This window comes from Gymnoscopelus microlampas (genome assembly GCF_963454915.1).
Source record: "Gymnoscopelus microlampas genome assembly, chromosome: 17".
Lineage (NCBI taxonomy): Eukaryota > Metazoa > Chordata > Actinopteri > Myctophiformes > Myctophidae > Gymnoscopelus > Gymnoscopelus microlampas.
The window spans coordinates 19,157,979-19,180,166 of record NC_139954.1 but is presented as its reverse complement, the minus strand read 5'-3'; the positions used below and the strand labels follow the sequence as shown (position 1 = coordinate 19,180,166).

Genomic DNA, 22,188 nt, shown 5'->3' with positions numbered 1-22,188 from the left:
ATAGAAGCTTTTACCAGTAGGCTGGATTTAAAACATATCAGAGTTGGTGCAAGTCTCAGATCCTCTGTTCCAGTTGTGTGTGGAATCATAACTAAATGCTCAGCAACAGTTAGTACTACTTTTTGGCCATCATGTCAATTAATTTAGACCCGGGGCACCAGGTGAGAGCGGTTAACTTTTTATTGAGGACTGAGAACCACAGTTCAGTAGTAGGTTATCGCTTTACCTTTTGAGAATACCGGTATACTGTACATGTTTATGCTGCCATCTGCTGGATAAATTATAGCTCTATACAGCTATACTGTAGGTTTGAACGTATACAGCAGAAGCCATTGTACTCACACCCAACCTCCAAAGACATGACAAAGGATGACCATCTCGCCTTTTCACATTTATGGTCTGTTTCCCCTGCATATCTCTTTTCTGTTCAGAACAGAAACCCCACAAATCTGTGTGTGTGTGTGTGTGTGTGTGTGTGTGTGTGTGTGTGTGTGTGTGTGTGTGTGTGTGTGTGTGTGTGTGTGTGTGTGTGTGTGTGTGTGTGTGTGTGTGTGTGTGTGTGTGTGTGTGTGTGTGTGTGTGTGTGTGTGTGTGTGTGTGTGTGTGTGTGTGTGTGTGTGTGTGTGTGTGTGTGTGTGTTTTCCTGATGTCATCAATATGACTTAATAGGCTACTGTGGTTAATGTGGTCTGCACTTAGTATGCTGACAACGAGTACAATGGTATTGCATATCGTTGCTGTCCGGCAGGAACCAGCTAACTCAATTTTTCCGCTTTTGCTTTTTTTTTCCATAAATCAGTGCTATTGAACACCCTTTACGTCTGTGTGTTGGTAAAAACAATATTGAACCAATGAAAAGTATTAAAAAGTGCTTCTGACAAAACCAGCTAACTCCATTGGATCCTCAAACTTTCTGCTAAACCAGCTAACTCCAGCAAAGGCGGGTGGAGTTAGCTGGTTTTGCTGACTCCAGGCTCCACCCCCTTTTGATCTCCTCCCCTTACAGGTCTCTAACTCTGGGAGTGTACACTTCCAGAGTTATGGGGGTCCTTGAAATGAAAAGGTTTGAGAACCACTGGTCTATACAGAGATGGTTAAGAAACATTAAGCACATAACTCACATTAGCAAATTATTAACCTATTAGTATTCCTATAGCCTACGTCTGTCCCTGACTTCATTTCCAATATGAGTCTATGCTGCCATCCTCTGGACGAGGAGTGTTTATCAACAGAGTACAGTTTCCCTTTCAATTGGCAAATGTCTCAGCTGGACGCTGGAAGCCAGCATGCATTAGCTTGTTCACCTGGAACTACCAAGCAGAAATACAACGTAATGCGGTCATTCAACAAATTCCCTATTTTCTGAATCTTCGGAAGGGATCTCTATCAGAAAACATTTTATTGGCAAGGTTCAGGGAGGTGACAGGAGCTGTAGGCTACTAATGGATTTTAGCCCAGCTTTTGATGTGACACAAATAGACCATAAACTGCTACTGGAGAAACTACAAGGACAACAACAGTTAATTAGACTACCTGCTGTCCCTGTAGTAGAAAGCTACCTTAGTGATTAAGAGAAAGTGCAAAGTTGTTTACGCTCAATCAATAGTTTCTCAGTTTGGCTATATGTTGTAGTACTTCAAGGAAACAACAGCACTATGATGAATACATATAGATTGTAATACATTTTATTTGAAACAGAAGAAGAAATTATCAAGAAACCACTACAAAAAACTCAATACAAACAAATTCTCATAAACACAAATTAAATATGACATGTTTGAAAAGGACTAAGAAGTACATTGATTCATTCCTATCTCTTCTCAAGTACTCATAAATCAACTCATATACAATATACTCATATAATATATCCATATAACTCACATATAACATATCCCAATTCTATGTACAGTAAGTATGTAGATGACTCTATACACGTCTGTATCCTCAGTCAATTAACACACACATGCACTTGACAATGAGTTACAAAAGGCAGTGAACTGTGTAAACAGCAATAGATTGATACTTTACATTTTATTTCAAAAACAAAAAGCATACTTTCCGGTTCAAATTATTCATCATGTGCAAAGCTGCAGCTACATTTTTTAATCAGGGATTTATTTATTGAATAAGTTGAAGAAACCAACCCTTGAATGTAGATTATCTTGGTTAAAGCAACGCAGTTGTGCAAATTGGGACAAACCTATTCAGCAGATCTTTTTGAACATCAAAATAAATTAAACAGGTCTTGCAAGCTCAGATTCTGTCTCACCTTGACTGCTAAGTTAACCCCTAGTATCCCAAAAATAGCATATCTTCAAGCTCACAATGCTTTGCAAAGTGTTGTGATTAGCTATTTTCGGTGAAGACATTTACTGTATAGTGAAAACAGAAGAGGGCCTAGTATAGAGCCCTTGGGGACTCTGGTCAACTATGTACAAGGTTTTAAGTGGTTAAGTAACATCAATACATGTAATGTTAACATTACAGTGTCCAAATGATGCTTTACAAGCCTTACCATTCTATTTGGATCTACCAATGCCTTGCTACCTTTCTCTGCACCTGATGTCTAATCTCATGTATTACCTGCTGCTATGTGGACCTACAGTATGTGTCACCTCTTTTGCACCTTATGCTTATCCTCATGTACCTGCTGGTTGTTTTTATGCTATGTGAATATGTAGACATATTTGATTGTTATTTTCGATATGTTTCTTTACTGTTTTATTTTCTCCTTACTCTCCCTATGCCCCCCCCCCCCAGCCCTCAGCCCACTATCCTATCAATAAAAAGGCAGAAAAAGACAGTGGTTCAGCAGGTCACAGCTGTAATCTGAGTGACCATCCTGTGGTTAGCTTGGAGCCCTGAGGAGAAGCCCAGAGGCCACAGCAAAATCAAAACGTCACAAATTCAATTCCCGCAAACAAACATATGCAAAACATGTGCCCTTGAGAAAGCACTAAATCCCTGCCTGCGCTCTAATTCAAAGTCTCATCTGCATAAAAGCGGCTGTGAAAGCAGGTTAAATATATTGTCTGTGACACATAGTAGGAGTGTGATCTGTTGTCTTCAAACTCTGGGTGGTTTGCTGACTGTGGCGTACAAGTCAGAGACATCCTCAGTAGCCTGTCCTCTGGGTCTGATGACACAAAGAACAAATTAATTTCCTTACAAAGACAATTCTGTGTGATTTTGATGTGTGGTGTGTTCTAGTTGTGTAAGTCGGGGGATAATACTAATACAAAATAATAGAATATTACTCTTTACTTACAACACAGTGCTTTAACGACCAAACAAAAGGAAACATCATTATCTTAAATAAACAATGTTACATGTTGAAAAGAGTAAGTTGTAATGACAGGAGATATTCACCGGGGGGAAGCACTGGGCTTGTTGAAGTTGACAGTAGCATACTGCACATCCCCTTCATCCCTCTGCATATGATCATTGGAATATGGAGGCACTTCCTGGTTCTTAGGGCGAGAGAAGTGTACGGTGGAGTAGTTGACATCATCCTGTGGCTCTTGGGTTTGTGTCTGCAAATGACAGACATTTGCTGATGGACATCAAAGACAGACAAGATGATGAAATCTACTTTATGTCTTATTTAGTTCTTACACAGCATACCCCCATCTCTATATCTCTCTTTCACTCTCACTTCTTTTCTTACTCTCCCTCTCGCACAGATGTATCCACACATGCATACAATACATATAAAGCTATAGTACCAAAGAGTAGTGAATTATTTGCATCTCACACTCTACACACCACACACACACACGCACACGCACACGCACACGCACGCACAAGCACACACGCAGTTTTTCAGTCATCCTCACCTGTCCACTTTGTACAGGGTCACTAGGCTCAGTGAGAGACTTCAGACATTTCTTCTTCCTGAATTGCGTCAGTGAGTCAATGAACCATTGTACCAGATGTTAATAAGCATATTGTACATTGGCTGGAAATTGAAATGGGCTGTATTTGTATTATGTTACCTGATCCCCAGGTAGATTAGCAATAGAAGAAACAGGAAGAGGCAGAATACGGTGATGACTACAGCCACAATTGTACCTGCCTTCGATGTCCCTTTATGTGGAGCTATGAGATATGAAAGACGTCAATACAGATGTTAATTAGCTTGACATTGTCCAGAAATTACAAAAAGCCAAAATATGCTAAAAGCTGTTTACAGTATATTGATTATATTGAATTGTTTTTTATTTAATTTGTTTTATTTATTGAGGTGTTAACCTGTTTCCTTAGCCTGTTAACAAATTAAAAACTCTATAATTATGTTAGAGAATATAGTTTTATTTAATTATTATTATTTAGTGTATATGAATTAAAAACTCTTACTTGTTACAGTGAGTATGATAGTAGAGTTTCTAGCCCCTAGTTCATTTGTGGCTGTACAATAGTACTCTCCACCGTCCTCAAGGCTTATGTTTAGGATGATGTAGTTCTGTCCCAAAGACACTGATGACGTTGAACTCTTCTTGTACCAGACGTATGAGTTCACTGGTGGGTTGGCATCACTGCTGCAGGTCAGAATCACTGAACTGCCCTCCTCTATTTCACCAGAGGGGCTCACTGACACCAACGGGGTCTTTGGACGGTCTGATTTGAAATGATATTATGCAATACTGTAGTAAACTTGATATTTAAAACAGATACAGAGACACATGGTAGCTCCATACAAACCTACAGTAAATATGTTACATGCATATATTGTGTATTTCCCTTTCTTGATATTGTCTAATAGCAAAAGGAAAAAACATCCTTGCCGACATATATACAGAACAAATAAATGCTTGCATACATCATTTTGTACTTTTGTGTTAAAATATAAATGTGTATATGTCACAGTGAATTTGAGAAATCAATGTGTTTGCAAACTCACTGAGTTTGCACACTTGAGTGAATTTGAGGAAAGCTGACAGTAACGAAGAAAAACAACATTTTACTTTTTAATACTACCAAGTCGGTCATACCACTCATGACCAAAATGTGCATTTTAAAACGCAATGTGATTAATCAATTAGAAGGGTCGGGTTTATTTTAATGTTTAGGTTACGGTTTCACTCCTAAGAGTGAAGGAGGCTTTGTGGGAAGAGCTAATGATGAACTTGTAGTAGTAATACATTTGAAAACATGTAAAGATTTAAAACAAATAAAGATGAATTCAAATTAGTGCTTGTTTTATATGTGTCATTCGTACATCCACACAGAACGTGAATATTACGAGACAATAAAGCGATTTTTAGAGACGAGGTTGATTTTTACAGAGAATAAAAGCATCAACATATGTGAATGAGGCATCAGCAAATTAATAGTTTGATGTGAAGTATTCACAACAATTGTTTGTATTGTTTATTTTACATTGACCTTTGGGCTTATTGAGCCTTGTTGAACCTTGTTGAGGTTCACTGTTACATATACTGTAAAAAAATAAATACAGCTCAGCAAATATTTTGAATAATACTGTATATTTATTGATTATCTATGTATTATTTAAATATATTTTTGTGCTTACATCTGACATTGAGAGTGTTCCCTGGACTTCTGAGAGTCTCTTGGTCTTTGACAGCACAGGAGTAGTTTCCTGCATGCTGACTGAGCACTGGGTCTAGAGTCACATAGTTGTGTTGGTTCTGCTTTAGAAACAGATGGTTCTGGTACCAGATGTAGATGGGGTTGAAGTCACTCAGAGGACAGCTGGTTGTACAGGACAGTGTCACTCTCTGTTCCTCTGTTACCGTGGTAGCAGGAGTCACTGTCACTGTCAGAGCTGATGGGTAAATGGTATGAAATCATCATTTATCATGGGGACCACGATACAAGTCTATAGTTTGTTTAATTCATTAAACTGTTTTGTCACGACAAAATAGAAATATAGAGAGAAACGTTAAAATGTCATATGTAAGTAAATGTTTTGTTACTTACTTACCAGTTATATCTAATATCACAGGAACACCAGAATATTTGCCAAATGACTTATCTGTTAAAAATCTGAATCTGTAATCAGCAGAATCGTACGTTGTCACATTTTTGATTATCAGTTGATGGTGGTTCTGATTGCTCATATTCCCATTGTACTCTAAACGACCATTATATTTTGGGTTAGAAAACAGATTTGTTTTTGTGTCAGCACTTTCTCCGTCCAGTTCAGTGTACCAGAATGTGTCCTTCACTACAAAACCACTGGGAAATGAGTAATTACTGGACATTTCCACTGAAGTGCCTTCCAGGGCACAGATTTTCCTCTTGATGTAATTCACACTCCAGCAGTTATTATCAACAGCACCTGAATCAAAATCATGATGTTCAGGGTTACATCCAAATGCATTTAAATTGTACTGATTAATCATAATGCATTTGACATTTATTTTCTCCCAGTCTACAGTAACTGATCTCAGAAAAGTACATTTCATCAATTGAATATTTGGTTAAAAAAATCATAGACTGCCCAGTTTAGTACATTGAGACCTGTGTTTTCTCTACTGTATGTTTTGTTTATAATTTCATTTGAGTCATCTGTGTGAGATTGTTTAGCAACAAATGAGAATGTATTTTCTATAAAGCTACATTTATATAATATTATGATCAAAAAATTAAAATAAATGCAGTGTGAAAGTGTTTAGAACCCTTAACCAATAGTATTAAAATCACATACATTTTAATATCAATGTAACTTAACGCTGTATGTTTGCTTCATACTCACACACTGCAGCTGAGCGGGGATAATCATGGTCTTTTAAAGAACAAGAGTAACTGTTGGTAGACTCAGAGGAAACTGCAATATATTCACTTGACACAGTCAGCTTGTTCCCGTCTTCATACCAACTGTAGGTAGGGTTGGTAATATCAATCAGTTTACAGCTGTGGTCACATTTCAGCATAACTTGACCTTCATTGGTTCTTACACGAGTCACCTTTAGGTCTGGAATGAAAGGATGTGATAGAAGCATTAATATTACATTGATCATTATTATCATTCTTATATTAATCAATTACTGACATAGCACTACTGTACCTGTGACACTGAGACTAAGTGATTCTGATTGGCCCTTATCATCTCGGCACAAGTATGTATTTGAATCACTCTCTCTCAGGTCATGGATTCTTAGAGAGGAGCTGCTTTGTTTAGATCCATTATACATGAAACGATTTGTATCTAATGAGACTTCCTGCTGATTGTCATAATCTTGGCCATTCCAGTGTGCGGTAAACCATTTCTTGCTTGAAGGATCTGTGATAGAACAGGACAGTTCCACCTCTGATCCCTTCAAGGCACAGATGTTTGTTTCACCAAGAGCTACTGAAACAGAATGTTAGAAATATGAAGACAACACTGGACTTTATCTGGGCACAAAGGAACCAAAACACAGAGTGGAAAACAGAGCAGTAGAAATATGCTTTCAACACAGGCCCTGAAGCATCTGAGAGGATCCACTGTGCGTGTTTCTGCTTCAATCTCATTTAAAACGTAATGTTAAAATAATAATTTTGATAGACTAGTCTAAATAAAATAAATAAATGTAAAGCTCTGTCGTTTACATGACTTTCATGTCTGCCACATTTCTGCAAAATACATTTTGGAAAGTGGTACAGCATTGCTAAAACAAACGACTATTTAATGATTATTCAAAGCTGTGACCTGCAGTCACTGTCAATAATTTCTGTCTTAGAGCAATGCATCAAGTCACATTCCTTGTATGTGTACATAAACACATTCTGATTCTGATGATTTGGTCAAGAAATGATTGAGAATTACTTCATACCTGAGAGATGCAGCAGTAAAGCCACAAACACAGACCCAGCTCCTGCCATCAACATGGTGGTTTGGTCCTTCTGCTTCTCACTAGAAAGATGACTGAGTAACAACATTTATGAGAGCATCATTAAAAACACAACATTTTCTGTAATCCGACCCAAGCAAAATCAATTTAACCCAGTTGTTGAAATCAAGAGCACTGCAGGCTGCTTAGTTCATTTTAAAATCTAGACATGTAGAAGATTTAGTTTTTACTAGCAAACAGGTTGGATTGTGTGTGTGAATGTCATTTGACACAAACAGTATATCAGTTGTGACAGTATGTCGACAGTATGTCACAGTTTTGACAGTATGTCACAACTGACTTCCTTCCTCTTTTTGGATATGACTGGTAATAGTATTCTAAGTGAAGGGCACTGTTGTATCTGACTTACACGCATGGGTTCTTGGGCCAGCAAAACAGCTGATATATTTGTGAATATTTGACCTGAAAAAGAAAAGAAAAAAAATCACCTGCTCCGCTTTCATGAACTTTTTTACACGTGTTTCTAAAACACAGTGTTTATGTATTCATTTGCATATTATGTAACATCTAATATATGAGAAGTACATTGGATCTTAGATTTCCAAAATTACAAAAATATTTACTGTATGTCAGAAAACAGTAGCTCATATTCATATTATAAAGTAGCAGTGGTGTTGTGGTGTCTGGAGAAGTGGGTATAGGCCTTTTATAACTTTGTCTTAACAGCGCCCTGTGTAAAAATAACTCTCATGACATGTTTTCAGAATGCTGCCAAAAATTATCATATTTGAAGGCCAGCTTCAAGTGTGCTCTCAAACATGACAAAATGATTCCGTAAGTACTGTATGGGCGGCCAGAGGTGTTTACAAAGTCACTTGACTTGTATTAACATTGCTTTGTGTGTGTGTGTGTGTGTGTGTGTGTGTGTGTGTGTGTGTGTGTGTGGTATGGGTGTTCCCAATTTTGAATGGACATATATTGCTACGAGGCTCTCCCATTTGTTAAATATGCTGAACATGATGACCAGTATGTGCGAGAGCTTGCACGTTCATCTCTGTTCTTGGACCTAAAACGACGTAAGGTCCCCCTGGCATGTGGCTCGGATCCTAGCTTCCTACGCTTCAGGAGGAAACTTAGTGGAAAGCTAGACAGTCGCTCACCCGGCTTCGGTGTGTGGTCAGACTGGGGGACTTAAACGATCTGTGCTGTTGGGCTGATGTTACCTTGAAGTGGGTAGTCTAACTCTGAGGCGATGGCTGTCTCAGAGGACTTTATATCTGACTCCAGCATCTATGACTGTGTGTGGAACAGAACACCAATTCCCACTGACTAATGCCCGAGGTCGCCTCTTATGGGCACAACAGCAAAGGCAGCGGCAACACTGGACTGAGCTGAGATTACAAGGGAAGACTGCATGTCTCCCTGCTGCGGACCATTCTGTGTTAAAAAATGTTGCTTTAGACGAGTGCATTGTTGTCTTTACTCTGAAAACGAGGTTGCAAGTTTTACCATCTAAACTTAACCTCTACATCTGGTTTCCAGGCAACCATGCTCCTCACTGTATACATCATGGTCATGAACAAATAGCTGAAACCATGTCCCACATCTTAAATGGGTGCCATGTATACAGGTGACTCTATAAGTAGGCATGACAGAATAGTGGATTTGATATCAAAAGATATCTCTTCTATTTTCAGGTCCTCTATCATGCTGTATAAGCATTCTACTGTGAAGCCAAGCATGTTTAGCCTGTGTAATGATGATTCTGTGTTCTCTAACATTTCAGCTAACACCCCTGATGTCATTGTTGTTAATGAAAACCATAGGGAGGTGTTCATTCTCGAGGTCGGGTATACCTTTGATTACAGCTTAGAGGAAGCCTTCCTAACCAAAGTGCTAAAATATCATCAGCTAGAGCAAACCATCTCTCAGCTAGGCTACAGATGTAAACTTTTGGTTTTTTATCTTTGGTAGCCTAGGGCACGTGCACAAGTTGGTTGTGAGGGGCCTTCAAATCCAGTAGCCGGCCTCTCCAAAAGGAGGGCTAAACAATTAGCACGGTACTGCTCAATATCAGCTATTATAGGAAGCTGCTCAATTTGGAGGAGGCATTGTTTGCTTTACCCATGATTGTTGTCTGCTGTGTTTGACAAGTATGCCAACATTATTGTATGTGACAATGTTCTGCCTTATATGCACTTTGTAACTGACTGTTTTCACATTATCTGACTGCACTGGCAGTGTTTATGTCCTTCGTACAAGGCATTTCTTGTACTTCTGTTTATGTGGGCATGAATAAATATTTCAAATGTGTGTGCGCATGCGTGCGTGTGCTTGTCGGTCTTATACTTCACCTCAAAGGGCAATCAGTCAACAGAACCATTGTGTTTTCAGTGAGTCTAACATGATTAATGTGAAGTCTGAAGTTGAATGGGCTTAGGAGGGTAGAGTGTCTGATCAAATGAATTTTAAATATCTAAATATTGAGTTGAGCAACTTAGAGTAAAAACTGCCTGGGGTGCACACAAAAGCCACCCAGAAGTGAAATACCTCATTAACATAGGAAACAATCAAAGTACATACATGGCCTTATGGTATTCACATTAGTGCACTAGGACATTGTGTCACGGTCTGGCTCTCTGCCTGTCTATTTCTCTCTTTCTGTTCTGTCTCTCTGCCCTGGCCACGCCCACATTCTATTCCACCACACTTCAGTCGCAGTTACACACCTGTCCCCACTCCCTCATCGGCTCAGCAGTGCCATGCCCATTACACACCTGTGGACGCTTCTCCAATCACCCTGCTCCCTATAAGACTGGACTCATTGCATACAGCCATTGTCAGATCATAGTTTGTTGTCTTGATGTTCATGCCTTGGTGTTTCGTACTGCTGTTCGTTCCTTTGGACTGTCTTGCCAACCGCCATTGTCTACTGTTTGATTCCTGCCTGCTTCTATGCTGTAAGGTTTGCCTCATTCAGTCATTAAATACTTTGAAATCTACTCTATTTGTTGTGACTCTGCATTTGGGTTCAAATCACTCTGCATCCGTGACAGTATGATCTGACCATAAAAATGAACCCAGCAGAGTTAAAGCTTTTCAAGAAGAAGGTGGGGAACTTTGAAAATGTTGTTGATCATCTCGTGGCCTCTCCCCCTAACCTGCGTGCTGAACTTCAAAGGGAGATTTCAATCCAGCAGCAGTGGTTTAAAGAGAGGCCATGGGTGAGCCATTTTGTCCCCCATTTGGATGTGATTCGTGGGAGGCTTAAGAACTTTGAGACCAGTTCTCTACCCCATGCTTCCCGGCCAGCTCACCAATCTGTTAGACTCGGGTTTGTGGCCCTTCAACCTGCCTGTCTTGAGTCCTCCAAACAGTTATGTACTCGACCTATTTCTGTGTTTCATGAGCCCGCCCGTACTGAACCTGACCAGCTTAAAACCCAGTCAATGAGCCTGCTGGCCTACTTCTGTAGCAGGGTCCAACCTATCCCTGTCTATACTGAGTCAGCTCCCCGGCCAGCTAGCCCCTGGCCTGCTAGCCCTGAATTGACTACCGACCAGCCTGCTTGCACCCAGCCAGGCTCTCCAGGTCCCGCCTGCCGTGACTCTGATCTTCCTGCATCCATCTCTCCTGGTCCGGCTTCAGTCCGGGACCCTTATGAGGGGTCTCGCTTGGCCCTTTGTGTGGGGAACCGTGGGCCTGCCCGGAGAAGGCGCGGTCGCCAGGCTCCCCTACGCCACCAGGAGCCCATGCTGCCCAACGTCCAGGAGTTGCCGCTGCCCTGCTCGCCGCCGCCTTGCACGCCGCCGCCTTGCACGCCGCCGCCTTGCACGCCGCCGCCCTGCTCGCTGCCGCCCTGCACGCCGCCACCCTGCACGCCGCCACCCTGCTCGCCGCCGCCCTGCTCGGCGCCGCCCGGCTCGCCGCCGCCCGGCACCCTGCCGCCCTGCTCGCCGCCGCCCGGCACCCTGCCGCCTGGCACCCTGCCGCCCGGCACTCCGCTGCCCGGCACCCTGCCGCCCGGCACTCCGCCGCCCGGCACCCTGCTGTCCGGCACTCCGCCGCCCGGCACCCTGCTGCCCGGCATTCCGCCGCCCGGCACCCTGCTGCCCGGCACTCCGCCGCCCGGCACCCTGTTGCCCGGCACTTCGCTGCCCAGCACCCCGCTACTCCGCTCTCCCAGCATCTACGAGCCCTCTCCAGCTGCCTCCATTGGTGACCTGCCTGCGCCCTCTGTATCCTCGCCGGCTGTATCTGCTGCTGACTTGCCAGAGCCCTTGCAAGACATCTCCCTAGATGACCTGCCTGCGCCCTCTGCACCCTCAACAGCCCTATCAGCCGATGATCTGCCAGAGCCCTTGTCAGTCATCTCCACTGGTGACCTGTGTCTGCCAGAGGTCATGGAAGCCCTGGTCCTTGGCTTTCAGTTGACAGGTGTGTCGGACGATGGCTCTCCAGCGTCTGCAGCTTCTCCTGTGGCGTCGCCTCCAGCATCTGCAGCATCCGCTGTGGCATCGCATCCAGCATCTGCAGCATCCGCTGTGGCATCGCCTCCAGCATCTGCAGCATCCGCTGTGGCATCGCCTCCAGCATCTGCAGCATCCACTGTGTCATCGCCTCCAGCATCTGCAGCATCCACTGTGGCATCGCCTCCAGCATCTGCGGCATCCCCTGGGGTCTCGTCTCCAAAGTCTGCAGCGACGCCTGGGGTTCCGTCTCCAAATTCGGTAGTGACGCCTGGGGTCCCGTCTCCAGAGCTTGCAGCGACGCCTGGGGTGCCATCTCCAGAGCCTGCAGCGACGCCTGGGGTCCCGTCTCCAGAGCCTGCAGCGACGCCTGGGGTCCCGTCTCCAGAGCCTGCAGCGACGCCTGGCGTCCCGTCTCCAGAGCCTGCAGTGACGCCTGGGGTCCCGTCTCCAGAGCCTGCACCGACGCCTGGGGTCCCGTCTCCAGAGCCTGCACCGACGTCTGGGGTCCCGTCGCCAGAGTCTGCAGCTCCGTCTGGGGTCCTGTCGCCAGAGTCTGCAGCGCCGTCTGGGGTCCTGTCGCCAGAGTCTGCAGCTCCGTCTGGGGTCCTGTCGCCAGAGTCTTCAGCGCCGCCTGGGGTCCTGTCTGCAGTGTCCTGTGTGGCTCCGTCTGGTCATCCTCCAGATCCCTCTCCATGGGGTTCTGAGTGGCCTCCAGGCCGTCCACACGATGTCGTCTATGCTGCCTCGTCTCAGCCTCCAGGTCATCCGCCAGACGACATCTCTGCTGCCTCGTTTGAGCATCCAGGTCTTCCGCCAGACGACATCTCTGCTGCCTTGTCTGAGCATCCAGGTCGTCCGCCAGACGACTCCTCTGATGCCCCGTCTGAGCATCCGGGTCGTCCGCCAGACGACTCCTCTGCTGCCTTGTCTGAGCATCCGGGTCGTCCGCCAGACGACATCTCTGCTGCCTCGTCTCAGCATCCAGTTCGTCCGCCAGACGACATCCCTGCTGCCTCGTCTCAGCATCCAGTTCGTCCGCCAGACGACATCTCTGCTGCCTCGTCTCAGCATCCAGTTCGTCCGCCAGACGACATCCCTGCTGCCTCGTCTCAGCATCCAGTTCGTCCGCCAGACGACATCCCTGCTGCCTCGTCTCAGCATCCAGTTCGTCCGCCAGACGACATCCCTGCTGCCTCGTCTCAGCATCCAGTTCGTCCGCCAGACGACATCTCTGCTGCCTCGTCTCAGCATCCAGCTCGTCCGCCAGACGACACCTCTTCGACCTCGTCTCAGCCTCCTGGTCGTCCGCCAGACGACACCTCTTCGACCGCGTCTCAGCCTCCTGGTCGTCAACCAGACGACACCTCTTTGACCTCGTCTCAGCCTCCAGGTCGTCCACCGGACGACACCTCTTCGGCCTCGCCTCAGCCTGCAGGTCGTCCACCTGACGTCACCAGCTCAGCCCTGCTCCGTCCTGGCCGTCCGTCTGACATAAACAGCTCAGCCCCGGGCCGTCCGCCTGACGTCACCAGCTCAGCCCTGGTCCGTCCTGGCCGTCCGCCTGACGTCACCAGCTCAGCCCCGGGCCGTCCGCCTGACGTAAGCAGCTCTGCCCCGGTCCATCCTGCCCATCTGCCTGATGTCACCAGCTCAGCCCCGGTCCATCCAGGCGTTCCACCTGATGTCCCCATTGCTTCTTCCCAGCATCCAGGCCGCCCACCTGAAGTCACTACTGCCTCTTCTCAGCGTCCAGGCCGCCCACCTGAAGTCACCTGCTCAGTCCCTGTCCGGTCTCCAGGCAGTCCGCCTGAGGTTCAGGTTCCCAGACCCCTTTTCTCCGGTCCCCTGACACAGTCTCCCTCCTCCTGGTCCCCTCCACCCACCCTGTTGGTACCTGGTCAAAGTGGTGGGACGTCTGGAAGCCGTCCCTTAAGGGGGGGGTACTGTCACGGTCTGGCTCTCTGCCTGTCTATTTCTCTCTTTCTGTTCTGTCTCTCTGCCCTGGCCACGCCCACATTCTATTCCACCACACTTCAGTCGCAGTTACACACCTGTCCCCACTCCCTCATCGGCTCAGCAATGCCATGCCCATTACACACCTGTGGACGCTTCTCCAATCACCCTGCTCCCTATAAGACTGGACTCATTGCATACAGCCATTGTCAGATCATAGTTTGTTGTCTTGATGTTCATGCCTTGGTGTTTCGTACTGCTGTTCGTTCCTTTGGACTGTCTTGCCAACCGCCATTGTCTACTGCTTGATTCCTGCCTGCTTCTATGCTGTAAGGTTTGCCTCATTCAGTCATTAAATACTTTGAAATCTACTCTATTTGTTGTGACTCTGCATTTGGGTTCAAATCACTCTGCATCCGTGACACATTGCATTAAAGACAAAAGAAGAGGGCATTTGCACACACTCAAATCTGTGCAAAAATCATTTAATGTGCAGCCAGTCTTCGTCAGAGACAGGAGTAAGTCAGAATATCACTTGATTAGCCTTAATACAGAACACCTTTACATTTGAATGTGTGACTAAACATCAAGAGAATTGTAGTCCTGAATACAATGGATAATACATTAAAGACAACAGTATATAACAGTAGTCGTTCTCAAAGTGGGGTTCATGGACCCTCAGGGTTCCTTTGGGGGGGGTTCCAAATGGACTCTCTTACAGGTCTGTAACTCTGAGAGTGTACACTTCCAGAGTTATGGGGGTCCTTGAAATTAAAAGGTTTGAGAACCACTGGTCTATACAGGTCAAGAAACATTAAGCACATAACTCACATTAGCAAATTATTAACCTATTAGTATTCCTATAGCCTACGTCTGTCCCTGACTTCATTTCCAATATGAGTCTTGCAATATGAGATATGCTGCCATCTTCTGGACGAGGTGTGTTTATATCAACAGAGTACAGTTTCTCTTTCAATTGGCAAATGTTGCTCAGCTGGACGCTGGAAGCCAGTGCATTGCTTGTTCACCTGGAACTACCAAGCAGAAATACAACGTAATGCGGTTAATTCCTTATATTCTGATATTCGGGTGACCTACATGTCAAACTAAGTACATACAACATGTCTCACATTTAGTGCAATAAGATATTAGAGCTATAGGACATTGACGAAATAGGACAATACATAACAGGCAGATAGCAGAAGAATGTGTGAACTTAAAAAAAACTCACATCTCCAGAAAACTGTGCAACTTGTACAATGTTCACAATTCAGAATACCCTGACTGGCTGCATCACTACCTTTGCTCCCCGAGCGCCGGCTCCTCGGGCGAACGTCTGCTCACTGCTCCTAGTGATTATAGGATGGGTAAATGCAGAGGACGAATTCCACGTATATGCATATATATACACACATATGTATATATATATATATATATATATATATATATATATATATATATATATATATATATATATAATATTATATAATAAAATTGTTTACGCTCAATCAATAGTTTCTCAGTTTGGCTAGATGTTGGAGTACTTCAAGGAAACAACAGCAGTATGATTACATATAGATTGTAATACATTTTATTTGAAACATGAATAATAAAAAAGACAACCCAAATCATAAATCAACTCATATACAATATACTCATATAATATACACATATAACTCACATATAACATATCCCAAGCCAATTCTATGTACAGTAAATATGTCGATGACTCTATTACGTCTGTATCCTCAGTCAATTAACACACAGATACACATTAACAATTATATGACAGTGGTTAAGTGTGAATGTAACATCAATACATGTAATGTTAACATTAGGTGTCCAAATGATGCTTTACAAGCCTTACCATTCTAAGTGGATCTGCCAATGCCTTGCTACCTTTCTCTGCACCTTATGTCTAATCTCATGTATTACCTGCTGCTATGTGGACCTACAGTATGTGTCACCTCTTTTGCACCTTATGTTTATCCTCATGTACCTGCTGGTTGTTTTTATGCTATGTGAATATTTAGACATATTTGATTTTGTTTCTTTTCGATATGTTTCTTTACTGTTTTATTTTTTCCTTGCTCTCCCTATGCCTTTGGCCCCCTCCCCTCTGACTTTTTTTCTTCCGAAAAGTACAAAATGATGGATCTTGTACAAAAACAAATTTCACCCATTTATTTACGCCTGTAAACCTGTGTTAACAGAGTTGACAATAAAGTTATTCGTTATTCTGATTCTGATTCTGATACAGTAAGTTACTCCATGTTACAAGCAGTGGTTTAGCAGGTCACAGCTGTATCTGAGTGACCAGTCTGTGGTTAGCTTGGAGCCCTGAGGAGAAGCCCAGAGACCACGACAAAATCAAAACGTCACACATTCAATTCCCGCAAACAAACATGCAAAACATCTGACAAGAAAAGTCCTGCCCTTGAGAAATCCCTAAAACCCTGCCTGCGCTCTAACTCAAAGTCAAGTCATCTGCATAAAAGCGGCAGCGAAAGCAGGTTAAATATATTGTCTGTGACACAGAGTAGGAGTGTGATCTGTTGTCTTCAAACTCTGGGTGGTTTGCTGACTGTGGCGTACAAGCCAGAGACATCCTCAGTAGCCTGTCCTCTGGGTCTGATGACACAAAAGAACAAATTAATTTCCTTGCAAAGACAATTCTGTGTGATTTTGATGTGTGGTGTGTTCTAGTTGTGTAAGTCAGGGAATACTAATAACAATAATAGAATATTACACTTTACTTACAACACATTGCTTTAATACCCAAACAAAAGGAAACATCATTAGCATAAATAAACATTGTTACATGTTGAAAAGAGGTTGAGTAAGTTGTAATGACAGGAGATATTCACCGGGGGGAAGCACTGGGCTTGTTGAAGTTGACAGTGGCATACTGCACATCCCCTTCATCCCTCTGCATCTGATCATTGGAATATGGAGGCACTTCCTGGTTCTTAGGGCGAGAGAAGTGTACGGTGGAGTAGTTGACATCATCCTGTGGCTCTGGGGTTTGTGTCTGTTCTGCAGAGGAAGGACTTGTGGTCGTGGCTGAGACGTTGCCACACTCAGGGACAGACACTCGCTGATGGACATCAAAGACAGACAAGATGATGACATTTCTGTGTCTTATTTAGTTCTTACACAGCATACCCCCGTCTCTATATCTCTCTTTCACTCTCACTTCTTTCCTTACTCCCCCTCTCGCAACAGATATGTATCCATGCATACATACATATACAGTAGGGCTATAGTTAACAAAGAGCAGTGAATTATTTGCATCTCACACTCCACACACACACACACACACACACACACACACACACACACACACACACACACACACACACACACACACACACACACACATACACATACACATACACATACACATACACATACACATGCACATGCACATCCCTTCAGTTTTCATCCTCACCTGTCCACTTTGTACAGGGTCACTAGGCTCAGTACCAGACTTCAGACATTTCTTCTTCCTGAATTGCGTCCGTGAATCAATGAACCATTGTACCAGATGTTAATAAGCACAGTGTACATTGGCTGGAAATGTTAATGTTAAATGTTTTTGTATTATGTTACCTGATCCCCAGGTAGATGAGCAATAGAAGAAACAGGAAGAGGCAGAATACAGTGATGACTACAGCCACAACTTTACCTGTATTCGATGTCCCTTTATCTGGAGAGGGTACATGAGGTATGAAAATGTAAACACAGGTGTAAATTAGTATGGCATTGTAATTACAAAAATTAAAATACTCGAAATACCCATTTTATTTTTTTAATATATTGTACTTGCCTGTTTCTTTAGGTAAACAAATTAAAAATCCTTACTTAAAGTGATGAGTTTGATAGTAGAGTTTCTAGCCCCTAGTTCATTTGTGGCTGTACAATAGTACTCTCCACCGTCCTCAAGGCTTATGTTTAGGATGACGTAGTTCTGTCCCAAAGACACTGATGACGTTGAACTCTTCTTGTACCAGACGTATGAGTTCACTGGTGGGTTGGCATCACTGCTGCAGGTCAGAGTCACTGAACTGCCCTCCTCTATTTCACCAGAGGGGCTCACTGACACCAAGGGGGTCTTTGGATGGTCTGATTTGAAATTATATCATACAATACTGTAGTAAACTTGGCTTTGTGGGAAGAGCTAATGATGAACTTGTAGTAGTAATACATTTAAAAACATATAAAGATTGTGCTTGTTTTATATGTGTCATTCGTACATCAACGTGAATATTACGAGACAATAAAGCGATGTAATTATTTTTTAGAGACAAGTTCAATTTTTACCGAGAATAAAAGCATCAACATATGAATGAGGCATCAGCAAATTAATTGTTTGATGTGAAGTATTCACAACCATTTCTATTGTTAATTTGTTATTAATAATGGGAGAGTTAATTATACTCTCCCTGTGTGTAACAGGACCTTTGGGCTAAAGGTTGACATTCACTGTTACATATACTGTAAAAAAAGAAAAGAAAATACAGCTCAATAAATATTTTAAATAATACTGTATATTTATTGATTATCTATATATTATTTAAATACATTTTTATACTTACATCTGACATTGAGAGTCTTTTCTGGACTTCTGAGAGTCTCTTGGTCTTTGACAGCACAGGAGTAGTTTCCCGCATGCTGACTGAGCACTGGGTCTAGAGTCACATAGTTGTGTTGGTTCTGCTTTAGAAACAGATGGTTCTGGTACCAGATGTAGATGGGGATGAAGTCACTCAGAGGACAGCTGGTTGTACAGGACAGTGTCACTCTCTGTCCCTCTGTTACCATGGTAGCAGGAGTCACTGTCACTGTCAGAGCTGATGGGTAAATGTTATAAAATCATCATTTGGTATGGGGACCATGATACAGGTCTATAGTTTGTTTAATCCTTTGGTATTCAAAGTGGGGACCGTGAACCCCCCAGAGGTCCTTGGGGGGTTCCAAGGGGTCCCCGGCAAAATAGTTAATTTAGCGTCACAAACATTTTATCCACTTTATCCATTTTTATGTTGGCTATAAAAAAGTAGCAGATAGAAGCTTGTACATCTGCTTTTTTTTCTTCTTAATCATGAATATTCTCTTCAGGAGGTCCCTGGCACAAAACATTTTCAGATGGGGGTCCGCGGCCAAATATATATCAATTTTGGGGTCGTTGGCACGAACAGTTTGAGAACTACTGGTTTAATCAATTAACTGTGGCATGTCTAATTAGAAACATAGAGAGAAATTAACGTTAGAATTTCATATGAAAGAGTTTTTTGTTACTTACAGGTTATTTTTAAGGTCACTCCAGGATCACCAACATATTTGCCTTTTGGTTTATCTGTTAGAAATCTGAATTTGTAATGTGCAGAATCGTTCTCTGTCACGTTTTTGAGAATCAGTTTATGCTGGTTCATCATGGACCCATTGTACTCTAAACGACCGTTATATTTGGGGTTAGAAAACAGATTTGTGTTCCATTCAGTGTACCAGAATGTTTCATTCACTTTAAAATCCCTGGGATATGAGTAATAACTGGACATTTCCACTGAAGTGCCCTCCAGGGCACAGATTTTCGTCTTGTTGTAATTCACACTCCAGCAGTTATCAACAGCACCTGAATCAGAAATGGTACAAATTATGGTCAGGGTTACATTTGAATGTATTTAAATTGCATTTCATTAAATAACATTTAATATCATGAGCGTTGGCTAATTCCTTGTACTGAAACATTCTATCAAATAATATATATTTTGAGTATCTACAGGAACATTTCACCCATAATTATTTTCTCCCAGTCTACATTTATTGATCTCAGAAATGTTTACTTTCATCGATTAAATATTTGGTAATAATATATTATAACCATATTATCGCATTAGAATTCATAGCCTTTCCAGTTTATTACACTGACACCTGTGTTTTCTTCACTGTATGTTTTAGTGTGGCTTTAACGCCAGAATAATTATTTTCTTTTCATTTGGATTATTTCAACACTGCATTTATCCCCTATTAGCATCAATACGGAGTCATATTCAAATTGATTAGTTATTTAAACAAATACATTTGGTTGTAGATGTTTCATCTGTGTGAGATTACACATGAGAATTTCTTTTGGATCAAGCAATATTGATACATTATGATTCAGAAATAAATTCAGTGTGAAAGTAGTTGGCACATTTTGACCAACATTATTAAAATCACATACATATTAATATTAATGTAATCTGATGCCGTATGTTTGCTTTATACTCACACACTGCAGGTGAGCGGGGATAATCATGGTCTTTCACAGCACAGGAGTAACTGTGCTGTGATACCTCAGTAGTGGTAACGTCGACATGGTATGGATTTGACTGAGCCACCTCAACCTTATTCTTATACCAAGTGTAGGTGGGGTTGGTAATATCAGTCAGAATACAGCTAGGATTACATCTCAGCTCCACTTGAGGTTTATTTGAACTCGCACGAGACACCTTTAGCTCTGCATTGTAAGGATGATAGAAGCATTAATATTAGATTGATCATTAATATATTTATATTAATCAATTACTGACACAGTACTACTGTACCTGTGACATTGAGACTAATTCCACTGGACGAAGTCAATTCTGATAGGCCATTATCCTCTAAACACAAGTATGTATTTGAATCACTCTCTCTCAGGTCATGGATTCTTAGAGAGGAGCTGCTTTCTTCAGATCCATTATACATGAAACGATTTGTATCTCCTGAGACTTCCTGCAGATTGTCATATTCTTGGCCATTCCAGTGTGCAGTAAACCATTTCTTGCTTGAAGTAGGATCTGTGATAGAACAGGGCAGTTCCACCTCTGATCCCTTCAATTTACAGATGTTTGTTTCCACAAGAGCTACTGAAACAGAATGTTAGAAATATGAAGACTTTATTTGGGCACAAAGGAGCCAAAACACAAAGTGGAAAACAGTGGAAATATTCTTTCAACACAGCCCCTGAAGCATCTGAGAGGATGCATTGTGCGTATTTCTGCTTGAATCTCATTTTAAAATGTAATGCTAAAATAATAATAATGATAGACTAGTCTTAATAAAATAAATACATGTAAAGCTCTGTCGTTTACATGACTTTTATGTCTGCCACATTTCTGCCAAATACATTTTGGAAAGTGGTACAGCATTGCTTAAAACATAAATTACTATTTAATGATTCTTCAAAGATGTGACCTGCAGTCACTGTCAATAATTTCTGGTGAGAGTAATGCATCAAGTCACATCCCTTGTATGTGTACATAAACACATTCTGATTCTGATGATTTGGTCAAGAAATGATTGAGAATCACTTCATACCTGAGAGATGCAGCAGCAAAGCCACAAACACAGACCCAGCTCCTGCCATCAACATGGTGGTCTGGATGTCCTTCTGCTTCTCACTAAAAAGATGACTGAGTAACAACATTCATAAGATCATCACTAAAAGCAACATTTTCTGTATTCCCGCTCATACAAATGCAAACTACCCCATTTGTTGAAATCAAAAGCATTGCAGGCTACTTACTTGATTTTAAATTGTAGATGTGCAGAAGCGGTTCTCTGTGGGTGTTATTTGACACGTATGTGTGTGAACTGACATCCTTCCTCTTTGTATATGACCAGTAAGTAAGTATGTCAGATACACTGTTGTATCTGACTTACATTAATGGGTTCTTGGGCCAAAAAAAAAACTGTTATATTTTGATTCCTTGACCTGAAAAAAAGAAAATAAAAAAAGAACCTGCTCCGTGAACTTCTTTACATATGTTTCTAAAACACAGTGTGTATGTATCAATTTGCATATTATGTAACAGCTAATATATGAAGAGTACATTGGATCTTACATTTTCAAAATTACATAAATAGTTACAGTATGTCAGAAAAGTTTAGCTAATTTTTATATTATAAATTGCAGTGGTGTTGTGGTGTCTGGAGAA

At 42.3% G+C, this 22,188-nt stretch overlaps 1 protein-coding gene across 1 annotated transcript in view; it reads right to left on the bottom strand.

The window, feature by feature from the left end:
- LOC311064345 (uncharacterized protein) overlaps window positions 1-22,188 on the bottom strand; it is a gene marked incomplete at its 5' end in the record, with an annotated part of 40,341 nt that overhangs the window by 15,989 nt on the left and 2,164 nt on the right. Inside the window, 22 exons of the mRNA XM_084084177.1 lie at window positions 3,101-3,136; window positions 3,370-3,533; window positions 3,837-3,894; window positions 3,996-4,098; window positions 4,357-4,617; window positions 5,534-5,788; window positions 5,948-6,304; window positions 6,722-6,940; window positions 7,034-7,318; window positions 7,782-7,873; window positions 11,543-11,935; window positions 12,235-13,700; window positions 16,792-16,855; window positions 17,092-17,321; window positions 17,676-17,733; window positions 17,837-17,933; window positions 18,089-18,349; window positions 18,823-19,077; window positions 19,530-19,859; window positions 20,499-20,726; window positions 20,815-21,117; window positions 21,569-21,651. Of these exons, the coding sequence (XP_083940303.1) occupies window positions 3,101-3,136; window positions 3,370-3,533; window positions 3,837-3,894; window positions 3,996-4,098; window positions 4,357-4,617; window positions 5,534-5,788; window positions 5,948-6,304; window positions 6,722-6,940; window positions 7,034-7,318; window positions 7,782-7,873; window positions 11,543-11,935; window positions 12,235-13,700; window positions 16,792-16,855; window positions 17,092-17,321; window positions 17,676-17,733; window positions 17,837-17,933; window positions 18,089-18,349; window positions 18,823-19,077; window positions 19,530-19,859; window positions 20,499-20,726; window positions 20,815-21,117; window positions 21,569-21,651 (5,598 nt within the window). The remainder of the gene's footprint in view (window positions 1-3,100; window positions 3,137-3,369; window positions 3,534-3,836; window positions 3,895-3,995; window positions 4,099-4,356; window positions 4,618-5,533; window positions 5,789-5,947; window positions 6,305-6,721; window positions 6,941-7,033; window positions 7,319-7,781; window positions 7,874-11,542; window positions 11,936-12,234; window positions 13,701-16,791; window positions 16,856-17,091; window positions 17,322-17,675; window positions 17,734-17,836; window positions 17,934-18,088; window positions 18,350-18,822; window positions 19,078-19,529; window positions 19,860-20,498; window positions 20,727-20,814; window positions 21,118-21,568; window positions 21,652-22,188) is intronic.